The 12,716-nt window shown below is 36.2% G+C and overlaps 1 protein-coding gene across 29 annotated transcripts in view; it reads right to left on the bottom strand.

The window, feature by feature from the left end:
* The window catches only part of PARD3 (par-3 family cell polarity regulator), a 665,533-nt gene that overhangs the window by 350,916 nt on the left and 301,901 nt on the right, over window positions 1-12,716 (bottom strand). For all 29 annotated transcript variants that reach the window (XM_027073800.2, XM_027073806.2, XM_027073797.2 and 26 more), the window contains one exon: window positions 6,213-6,391. In XM_027073800.2, the coding sequence (XP_026929601.1) occupies window positions 6,213-6,391 (179 nt within the window). The remainder of the gene's footprint in view (window positions 1-6,212; window positions 6,392-12,716) is intronic.

The following is a 12,716-nucleotide window of genomic DNA, read 5'->3' on the forward strand; positions in this document are numbered from 1 at the left end:
ATTCTAGTTTGCCAATGACAGGACAGGATCCACCATCTCAATAGGTTCTTGTAATACTTTTATTTAAAACTCAACAAAACTCATTTTAATTGATTTTCATTTGAAAATGATAAATTTGAGCAATCTAAGTGTGAGATTCTATTCTGCCATGATAGAAAAATGAGCCTAAAAAGAAGACATCTCAAAAACCATAATACTCTTATTTACCCTATCTTAACAGGCAAAAATAAACACACTTTTCCTTTTCAGCTAGACTCAAGTTCTAAAAAAAAAAAAAAAAGACTGTGCCCTAAAACCAGCAAAGCAGCTTTAAATAAACACACAAATCTCCTGACATGGACAAAGGCACCCATGGCTATAAGTGTGTTTTGCCTTCTAAAGTTCACAGGTGATTATGATGCGCAGCCAAATGGGAATTATTAAGCTATACACTAAGACAGTAAGTTCCAGAACTCAGGAACAGTACCCCCTTGCTTCTTTGTTTTTATATTCTCCCTCATGCCATAGCTCATCCCATCTAGGACTTCTCACAGTGCTTTATAAAACACAAGTACTTGACACTTTACTAGTCATGAACTAATGAGAAATGAGTATCAGTAGCTTTAAAAATACTCATTTCCTTGGTCAAATAAGCCTACTTCAGGAATCTGTTCTAAGAAAATCATCAGAGATGTTAACATAAATTAATATATAAGGATCTTTTCTGAAGGTTACTTCTAAAGGCTACTTATTAGAGCAAACAAACAAACAAAAAAAACCTGGCAAAGTATAAAAGTCAAGCAATAGGAAAATCACCAAAGAAAATGAATAAACACCAACTACAAGAAAAAAAATCAGTATATAAAAGAACATTATGCAAGCTATCTATATTTATGAGACATGGGAAAATGCTCTCAATATAAGAAGAATTAGGGGAAAAGGCAGGAAATTAAACTATACTCATTGGATGATTCCCCACTGGTAATAAGGACAGCCACCAGCTATATGGAGCTATGCTCCAGAGTTCCAAGTTAATACACTGAACTGTCAATATTACTCATCTACACAATTCCAAATTACTTACTTGCTTCTTTATATTTTTCATTACTTTATAAATGCAAAGAGAAAGTAGTAGTATTATAAGAAAAACACTGTTTTGGGAATCTTAAAATATACTACAAAAATGTTTATGTAAATATTTTTCTAAAGCTAGAGGAAAGAAGATCCTATAACTCTTCTCATGGAACAGAAAGGGAGGTGACAAAGACATAATTAAGACAGCAACTCTTCCAAGAGTTTGTACATATCAGGAGGATGGGAAACATAACAAACATGCCAAGCAACTAAATCAAACAAATAAACCCAGGGTGTCAAAAGCATTCCAAGGTCTCTTTTAAACAGAACTCTTAAAAATAACACAAATTTAAAAGATACTGATGCTAATATAATGTGTTCTCTTATCACTTTCTTCCCCTTTCCCTAATAGGTAAGAACGTCTCATGGAACTAGCCAAGATATGCTTTTTTTATGATACCTTTGTTTTTATCTACTTAAACAAATTTTATTTTGTTGGAGGTGGGGGGAAGGAGCAGATCACTTAGAAAAGTAACAGCTCTCAGTATTTGGGGCAAAGGAATAATTGCTTAAAACCAATACACAATGAAATAATGCATAGGCTTTATCCTTGAACTTCATGGTAGGCTGATTCTGATAAGTGCCTCATTACATTGTTCTTGATGGAATGAATCAAATGCTCTCCACATACTAGTTAGACTTTATTTGCAGGGACAATGCCTTAATAAGGGTGACCAAAGAGGTGGCAAAGTGATTTAAGTATTCACACTGATTGAAATACTCTTTCCCAAGATGAAATATTAAGCACGTGTAAAATCTCAAATGAAAATACATCTTGTAGCAATATACCTTCCATATTAATTATGAGTAAAATGTTCTCTAAAAGAGTTGAAAAAGGCAGTCAGCCACAAAATGTTGGGAAACAGGAATGAGACAATGTTCCCAAGAACTTTTTTAAAAGCCAAGACTCTCTTTTCTTTTATATCTTACTTCCAAATCAAAGTATGAGGAATTTTAAGAGATCTAAAAGCCCATAGAATCTTTGTCCTCTCCAAGCTCTCACCTGGTTGAGGTCTCTACAACACCAAAATCTGTCTTCACTGGCCTCTAAACTTTATAGTGGAATGACTACTTTAACTGGGAAGACTTCACCTCCCATCTTGGTTTTGAATCCATAGGAGCGAGTTCAGCATCATTCTAACATACCAGAATGAAACTGCCTACTTCAGAAATAAGAGATTTCAACTGATTGGTGACATTATTGTAAAATTGTTTGTTTTACTTACCAACTTGAAAGAATAGAAGCCACTTAGCTCTGTAGATGAGTTATACAAGTATATCAACTTATTTTAGCCATTAGAGATCAATGGATCACAAGACTATGAATCGTCAACTCCTTTACTTCCATGCATTTACACAGAAAACCTAACTACCACATACTCGTAAAGATTTATCATATCTTGAAATTGCCCAGCAACAGGTGAGCTCTCACAGCCTCAAGAGAAAGAAATCAAGTTAATACTTATCAGCAAGTATGCTTTCTTCCAAGTATCCTTTCTGAATACTGAAAATACAGAAAGTCATTTTATAACTGAAAAGAAGATAGCATTTAGTCCGATGTACACATACAAGAAAGAAAGAAAGAAAGAAAGAAAGAAAGAAAGAAAGAAAGAAAGAAAGAAAGAAAGAAAGAAAATCTCTCAGATTATAATTCAAATAGCTCAAAATTGACAGCAAGTTTAGAAAATGGGTGCTTGAAAAGTAAAACGAATGATAATTCAAAGGACAAATTCATTACACATTATCCTTTATGTGTGTTGAATGTGAATATTATTTCCTCTAAAGATATGTATGTAGGGGCACCTGGTCTGACTCTTGATTTTGGCTCAGGTCATGATCTCCCAGTTCATGAGTTCAAGCCCTGCATCATACCCTGTGCTGACAGCATGGAGCCTGCTTGGGACTCTCTTTCTCCCCTCTCTCTCTGCCCCTTCCCTGCTTGCATATTCTCTCTCTCTCTCTTAAAATAAATAAACTTATGTATGTAAATCAAGGTCTTTCCTATGAGAAACTGTGGGCATTGGCTACATTAAATGCTGCCCCATACAGAAAAAAACTTGCTGAAGGGCACCTGGGTGGCTCAGTCAGCTAAGTGTCTCACTCTTGATTTTGGCTCAAGTCATGCTCTCACAGTTCATGACTTTGAGCCCCGCATCAGGCTCCACGCTGACAGTGCAGAGCCTGCTTGGGATCCTCTTTCACTGCCCTTCCCCTGTTCATGCTCTCTTCCTCTCTCAAAATAAATAAACTTAAAAAAAGAAAAAAAAAAGCTTGTTGAGTAAATAACCATTTTTAAAACAAAAGTGCATTCAAGTTTATCTCACAACACTTATATTTATAATGTGAAAAAAATGGAAATAGTATAAATATCTAACAGTAACAGAATTATAAATTATAGTATATTCTAGAGTGAGATATACTGCAGCCATTAAAAATATTTTCCAATAAAATTCACACCAGGGAAAATCACTATGATATGAAAAAAATATATAAATAATACGAATGCAAATATGTAGACATAGCATGACTCCAACTCTGTGGGGGTGTATATATATATGTGTGTGAGATTATGTGTACATGCATATGGTGTGTATTCATTAATATCTTCATACTGGTTGTTGCTGAGTTTGTTCTATTGTACTAGAGTTCCAAATGTTTGACAATGATAGATATAGGTTATTTAAAACAAAAAGTCAGTGAGGTTACTAATTGGCAGTGCGCATCACAATCCTCTCGCAGCATGCGGCCGAGACCGGAAGGCTAAGGTCCATTTCTTAAACCTCCCCTGCAGATAAGGATCTGGACACAGACAGCATTCTGCACATTTGGAAACAATAGCCTGAAATGTTAATGATGCTTATGAAACAGGCTGAATTTTCCTGGGCTGCTGCTGGTGGCAAGCCTGGGTATGGAGATAGATGATGGAGTTTTCTGAGGCATTTCTGGGTTCACTTCCAAGCTTCACAAGTGACAAGAGACAGGGTGAGCACACCCAGAGACAGGGTGCTAGCATCTATAGGCAGATGCAGGGGGCAGGATTCCAGGTTCCTGCCCCGCAGCCTCTGCTTCTTTCCTGGGCAGATGCACCGTAGTGCATCGTTCAGATGGTCCTCAATGATTTTCTGAGAAAGCACTTCTCAGTATTAAGTCCTCTCATGTTAAAATAGCTACTGTGGGGGGCGCCTGGGTGGCTCAGTTGGTTGAGCATCTGACTTCGGCTCAGGTCATGATCTCACAGCTCGTGAGTTCGAGCCCCGCGTTGGGCTCTGTGCTGACAGCTCGGAGCCTGGAGCCTGCTTCAGATTCTATGTCTTCTCTCTCTGCCCCTCCCCCACTCATGCTGTCTCTCTCTGTCTCTCAAAAATAAATAAACATTAAAAAAAATAATAAAAAGTAAATAAAATAAAATAGCTACTGTGGTTCTGTTTTCCGCAAGTGAAGCTGACTCACATATCTAACATGCTGAAGGAGTTAAAAAGAAAACCCTGTACCTCAATGACTTTTGACCCACTATCTTTTTTTTTTAAATGCTTATTTATTTTTGAGAGAGAGACAGAGAATGAGTGGGAGAGGGACAGAGAAAGAGGGGGACACAGAATTTGAAGCAGGATCCAGGCTCTGAGCTGTCAGCACATAGCCTGATGCGGGGCTCAAACTCACAAACCGGGAGATCATGACCTAAACCAAAGTCTGATGCTTAGCCAACTGAGGCACCCAGGTGCGCCTGACCCACTAGCCTTAAACAATGGGAAAACCTTTTTAATAAGTAATGAATTTTTTTTAATTGCCAACTTGACTTGTTTATATACTTGTAAATATCCATGTAAATTAAGTCTATTTTGAACACAAATTAAATGTCATGAGGCATCTTCATAAATTGGATTCTGCTTCTTCGGATGGTCTACTTCATGATAAAGCATTCTAAAATTTCAAGCTAATCTCAATGACAAGATACTCCAATTTGATTCCTCATCAAATACATAATAAAATATTTCAGAAGAGTAAGCCTAACAGTTAAACGCCTATTCCAAAACATTAGCAACCACAGTACACTGTGTTTTCCCGGTAGATTCTTCTCAGTTAAGGTACTCTAGGTACTCTAAGTATTTTTCCCTCTAAATGAACTACTACAAAGAAGAGTTTGTAAAAATGCAACACCAAGTTAAAAAAATTTAAAACAGGTATTTTCACATAGATGCAAAGGATAAATCAAGCAAATCATAAGCTATATGCATTTTAATATTAATATGTAATTAGTATAGTTCCACATTTCTCAATATACATGATGCTCAATTGCTATCTGCATTGAAAAAAAATATTCATTCATTCATTCAACAGATATTTACTGACACTCAACAGTTTCAGGAGTGAAAATGACAAACAGTGCTTAAAGCTCATCGAGTAAAAAGTTAGAGGTAAAACAGAATAGGATGTTAAGAGTTCTATAGGAATATATGACGAAGAGCATTAAGAAACAAATTGAAAAAAAACAGAATAAACTAAAATAAAGTTTATTTTTTAGACTAAATAAATTAGATCACAGACTGAAATAAATTAGGTCAAAGAAGAAAATGTTATTAAGACCAGACAGTACACTTCCATTCTGTAGGAAGATAAAATTGTCAATGGAGCAGTTAGAATAAATGACTGTGGAGTCCACTTTCATCCTTAAAAGTCCATAATGTTATAATTTCTTTAATGCACCTCATGAATCAATACGAATATCTGCTTATACATGTGTAAAATATCTTTGTAAGGACATGCAAAAAGGTAATGGTAAGAGGACTGCCCCTGAAGAAAAACAGGATGACTAGTTTTTCTTCAAAAAACACAAAGGACACATTGCATGTCAGAAGTTTTCATTTTTAATCATAAATATATTATCGATTCAAAAAAATGGATACATACATAAATGTATAAATAGCATGAAATTTCTCAGAAACTGCAAGGGCAACATAAAACAGGAAGTTATCTCGACTTTGACGGAGAAGTTGATAAGTACACACACAAAGGGCCATAGTGAAGATGGGCTAGAAGCAAAGGATCCAGTCAACAGTTGACATTCATCATTGATACTAATACAAAATAGAAATGGTTACCTTCCTGTCACAGGTTTTAGGGCTAGCAGCTGTGTTTTGCTTAAGGAAGCCAGCTGTTGTTGACCAGCGTGTGGGGTTTTTCCGCGAAGGCTCTTCAGAAGAAAAATTATTATCACTAATGGAAGTTGAAAGGCCAATTAAAGCTGGGTCACTGCTTCGTCGGACATGAAGAGGCATATCTATAAATACAAAAAAGCATTATATTTTTTAAAAAGATAACTAATGTCTGAAAACTGCATGTTAGGATAAAGGTAGGGAAATCCAAAAAATTAAAGGATAGAGTAACACTTTTAAGGTGACAGTGGGTCAGCATTCTAAATAGAGACTCCATTAGCTCCTTTAAAGCACTTTTCAGCAAAAGAAAAGGACTACGTATGAGATAACCTGCTCTGGAGTAAGACTGCCCAGGCTCCTAATTGCACTTCACCAAGTTGTGGTTCTGTGCAAGTTGCCTGACTACTGTCTGCCTCTAGTCCCTTCCTATGTGAATGACCATAGAATAGAAACTTTGAGGGTATCTTGAGGTCTAAATGAGATAAAGTGCTTAAAACAGTACCAAATATTTTTAACTAAAATATCATATTCTAAAAGATAAATAACAATGTATCCGTGGAACAAATTTCATCTCACTTTTAATCATATCTGGATTAAAGATACACAACCTAAACTGTTTGGTTGTCCATTAAAGAATTCTGTTAAGTAAGATAATTATTTTCTTCAAGGAAGTACTATCAGAAAATATAGAACATGAACATATTCCTTATCCTTAAATGGAAGTCTTGAAAGCAATTGCTAATACACAGGTAGTGTCTGCAATATACTCGCATACACAATTACATGAAAGACAGTGTTTTAGCAATTGTATTCACATAAAAGAGAAGTCTGTTTGCAACTGTTATAACACAATCATTAACAAGCTCAGGCTAATGTTTGTATCAGTAGCACTGAGCACATCTTAGCAGATACAATCACTGGTACAGCAGAGAAGGAACAAGTCTGTAACACTGGGAATGAGAATCAAAAACTCCACTCATCAACTGAGCAAAATCGCTCAAAAACATAATAAATATAAGACAAAAAATTCAGCTTAATTATGTGAGAGATCATCTGTTTTCAAAAACTAGAATGCAAGGTAAATATTTATAGAAAGTCTCTAATGAAACAGCTTTAATGGTGGTGTAAACTCAGCATTTACTCTATGAAAACCATTTTGGGAACACGGATGCATTGATCAATGGTGTGGATACATAGATCCTAGACAATACTCAACTAAACACAGACTATTTATACACATTGAAGGTGATATTTAAACCACTGTCAATCCAATAGTCTCAAAGATGTTAAAGCAAATTAGAAATGATCAGAGAAAACAGAAGCATATCAATCGTTTAACACTGCTTTTAACATATGCTTCTACATCATGAGGATTTGATAATAATAGAGCCTGAGGAACATCACCAGAAAAAAATATGCTGAACATTTAACATTGTTAATTGTTATCTTAATTTGCTGGGAGTAACACATGAAAATTATTAGAGAAAAATAATTTCTAATTTTTAAGTCTAAGTAAAAGCATGTGACAGCCCTTAACTACTTACATTGCACCCAACAATAAAACACACTAAGAACTATATAGTCATTTTCAAAACAGGTTCACAAAAATATACATCTAACAATCTATGTGTTAACACTACAATGTTTTTACTATAAAAAAAACTTCCCTCCCAAATAACAAAATTGTTCCCATCAAATCAAAAATGTAAGCAGAAAAGCAAAAGAAGGAGGGGAAGAAAAAAAGAGCTCTGGAAAATAATACTGCTTCTTGGATATGAGTTCTGTTGCATTCCAATTACAGGGGTGTTATTAATTTAGCTGTTAAGGAACTCTGCACACCTCAATTTCTATGTGTGTGTATGCATGCATGTGTGCATTGTGTGTGTAAGTCTAAAGGAAGCACTACTCACAAGAGATGGTCTTTAAAAAACAGTACAGAAGTAACGATCAAAAGTTCTATCCACAATAAAACAATCACATAAAAGTATATTTCAACCCCAAAATAAATTCAAGAACTATATAGTGTCTCTGAATTTGCTTAGACAAAATAAAACAGCTTACTATACCTGCTTTTCAAAATATTTCCCAGAAAAAAAATAAATTGCATATAGGATGCAGTTAAAATAAAGAGGACCATCATCTTCTGATGGGACATGATCACTGTGTTAATCTGTTAGTCTGAAACAGGTAAAAATAATTAGCCTTTTACCTCTGGTATCTACAACTCCTGAAATTGTAGATGTGGGGGGAAAGGGAAACTAGAGAGGAGGTAGGTGACAGTGGAGACTGCAGACCCTATGGGCTGTCCCTTCTGGGTAGATGCCAGGGCACTGGACCAGGGCAGCATTTACATAATTGCAGGGTGAGGGACAACCCAGGAGATGCACTATTTAGCAGCCCTTCCTGTCAGTTCTTTGCACATTAAACTTTGTCTTCATTTTAGTGATATCCATAAAAGGAAATAATAGATAGGATAGAATGGGTCTTTCACTTGTACTACCTAGTAACCAAGTACCCTTATGCAATTTCAAGGCTCCATTTTCATTTCTGTCCACTGTCACAGTCAGGAAGGTGTCCTAGGCTTGAGTACTGGGCTAATGAGAAAAGAACAGAACTCAATTTAAAAAGTAAACAATGTGTATGTAATTTAAAAAATGCCAAGTAGTATCCTGATCATCTTGAAATCAAGGTTTTCCTGCAGTTCGATGTGTTGAGAGAACAGAACCATCATAGTGCATGCCAGCAGCATCACTAGGTCCAAACGCAAAGACCACATGCACACAGTGGTGGTCTACACTCATGCTGCCTGTGATTAGACTCAGCAACACACCGCTGTCTCTCACACTGATGTGGTAAGCTTGTATTTGCATTAGTTTATAATTTCTTCTTGGTTTTATGGTTGCGTGAAAATTATGGGCATTTTTATACAGTTTATACACACACACACACACACACACACACACATACTTTACTTAAGTAACCTTATATTAGAACCACTGACTTAATTTGCAATGATGTGAATTTTTTTTTAATAAGTTTCTACATTAGTCATAATGGAGAAACATGTGACTCACTTTACAGATGAGTAAGCTGAGGCTCAGCAAGACGACATGAGGAGCTCAGGAACTACTTCCTGGCCAGACCTTCAGGCGCCCTGGTCGGTGCTGAATCACCGTCCAAATCACGAAATTAGTTCTATTAATCAGCAATTCACTGGAAAACAAATTCCATTTCCAGCTACTTAGAGATACATGTTAGTCTCAATTTAGTAAAAGGGAAGTTTTGTTGTTTTCTAAGTAGAATTATATACATTGAGAAGTCATACACTGATTTTAACTAATACCATCATTTGATTTCAGAAAGTTAAAGAAATACTACGTTAGTTATACATAGAGATTGAAACAGCAGCCATCCCAATTTCAGACATGTTAAAGAAAGAAAAGCTTACTGGTTAAGTAGAAGTAGTACAATGGTAAGATGTTTTTAAAAATTTTTTAGGTGGTTATTTCTGAGAGAGACAGAGACACCAAGCTGGGGAGGGGCAGACAGAGACAGAGACACAGAATCTGAAGCAGGCTCTGAGCTGTCAGCACAGAGCCCGACACGGGGCTTGAACTCACAAACTGTGAGATCATGACCTGAGGTGAAGTCAGACGCTTAACCAACTGAGCCACCCAGGCACCCCCAATGTGTAAGATGTTTAAGTATGCCCCAAAGGAGACCAGCGTAGACCAATGCTCTCCAAATTTTGATCTCAGGACACTTTGACTTGAAAAATTACTGAGGACCCCAAAGAGCTTTTGTTTGTGTGGGTTATAGCTAGGGATGTTTACCATATTAGAAGTGGAAATGAAAACAATTTAAATATTTATTCCTTCGTTCATTTTTAACTTAATAATAAACCCATTATATGTTAACATTAACAACAGAATTTTAGAAAATTCTATTTTACAAAACAAAGCATATTTAGTGGGAGAGTAGCATTGTTTTACATTTTGCTTGAGAGATGACATCTGGATTCTCATCCTTGCTTCTGATTTCAATGTGCTGCAACATGTCAAGTATATGAAGAAAAAAAGAATACCACAAATACTTAGCTGGAATACTATTTTAATAATCTTTCCAGAACTATAGATACTCTTCTTTGATACCACACCAAAACTTGACAAATGACATTTCTCAAAGGTTAGCTGCAATATGGAATGTAAACTTCTTATTCTTTGCACAGTAAAATCTACTTGTCTTATACTTTGAATGGATCTTTTACTGATGAGAAAATTCTGTAACATTAGCTATTTGGAATGTATTATTGGCTTACACCACTCTTAGAAATGTTAATATATTTCTGCATATCAGAAAATCACGTATGTGAATATTACTACCAATTCATGAGAAAAGTCATTAAGTGTTGGGAAGCTATCATATTCATGGCAGAATATATGTTTTCCAATATCTAATTTTCAGTAGAAGGCTTACATGTTTTCTTTGGCAATAAATACTGTTCGTTATTTGCCACGTAATGCAGGCTCACTTCATTCATTTTCTAGAAACTGCCAGATACCAAAGTCTAAGAACCAGTTTTCCGTCTTTTTTCTTTTTAAACGTTTATTTATTTTTGAGACAGAGAGAGACAGAGCATGAACGGGGGAGGGTCAGAGAGAGAGGGAGACACAGAATCCGAAACAGGCTCCAGGCTCCGAGCTGTCAGCACAGAGCCCGACGTGGGGCTCAAACTCACGGACAGAGAGATCACGACCTGAGCCGAGGTCAGCCGCTCAACTGACTGAGCCACCCAGGCGCCCCCCCTCTTTTTTTTTAAAAAACAAAACAAAACAAAAAAGCAAAAGAAAAAAAAGACAGACAAGTGGTGTTTCATTAAAAAATGGTTACCTCAGCTTATAAATGCAAACCATCACATACAAGTTTTTCTCAACATAACCACTAATCTTCAATGCATAGAAGTACTTTATGCCTACCTACCACTTTAACAACATATTAAATTGTGTACTCAAAAGTCATTATTTAATCAGAACAATCATTTTTGCTGCTTCATTAAGGACAGCAGATGGAAATCGCTTTGTTTCTTAAAGTGTGAGCATATTGGGTGGAGAATACATTTGGTGCCACCATCCTGCATTTTACCCATCAGTGCCTGAGCACCATGGTGCAGACTATCAACCCAGTGAAAAACACAAAATATATTTTGGTAATACTATGAAAAATAGTCTTGCCCTAACAACCTTGTAGAAATGATCTTAGTGGCTCCCAAGGATGCACAGACCTCACATTAAGGACTGCTGGCCTAGACTGGTGGCCATTGGGCATGTTGGTCCCTTGTCCAGGCCTCAGTCTCCTAACCTTTACAACCAGAGCTTGCACTAATGGGATAAGAAATTTTTTAATGACAAAAAAAGATGTCATTCCAAATATGTTCATATACTACACTAGTGATCACCTACCAAATCTCATCCTAATAGAACTTATAACAATTTATAAAAAATGAACTAGAAAAAAGATAAAACTTTTCCAAAGCAGTATCTATAGCCATTATCAAGTGTCTCTAAATGGGTTAAAGTATTACAAGCAACAGAGGAGAATGAAAATACATGAATTGTAGGTAATGGGGTAGAAGTAGCCACAAATGGCATGTGGTCTTTTGCCAAGTTGAACCTGATTACAAAGGAGATCACTAGAGGGGCGCCTGGGTGGCTCAGGTCACATTATCACGGTCGTGAGATCGAGCCCCGCGTTGGGCTCTGCGCTGAGTGTAGAGCCTGGTTGGGATTCTCTCTCTGCCCCTCTCCTACTCGTGTGCACATGTGCATGCTTTCTCTCTCTCTCAAAATAAACATAAAAAAAAAATAAATTAAAAAAATAAAGATCACTATAAACATTTGGCCTTATCAACAAAATGACTCACAAAACACAACTACCTGGTTCATCTGACAGGCTTCCCATCTTTCAGGGTTCTGATAAAACATATTATACAAAGAATGCAATTTTGTCATGGTCTCAGAGGAACAGAATATGAATACAGCCTTTTCCTCTATGGTTTGCCCATGGCCTATCTCAGCAATTTCTGTTCTTTACAGTAATTAGAAATAATAGAAGCTTCTTGTTTAAGGTAATTTGGTCATTATTATTACAATTCCTCATCCTCAATTTTAGGAAAATCAATGCATTTAAAAACATGATAATAAACTTTCTCTTCCCATAATCTTCTGATTTCTTTAATATATAGATTTTCTAAGTATATCCTCTGAAATATTAAAAAGAAAATTCAAAGATGAGGATCTTCAATAATTAAGCTGCTGGAGGGAGCACACAGGGACTGGTGCGATGTCACTGGGTCCAGGACGATTGTGGAGGCTGTTTGATGTGTGCATTCCTTTGAAGAGTGGCTAAAACAGCAATCAACCCTCATCACAAGATTTCAAATTCTCTGTGTCA

The sequence above is a fragment of the Acinonyx jubatus genome, chromosome B4 (genome assembly GCF_027475565.1).
Source record: "Acinonyx jubatus isolate Ajub_Pintada_27869175 chromosome B4, VMU_Ajub_asm_v1.0, whole genome shotgun sequence".
In the NCBI taxonomy this organism is placed as follows: domain Eukaryota; kingdom Metazoa; phylum Chordata; class Mammalia; order Carnivora; family Felidae; genus Acinonyx; species Acinonyx jubatus.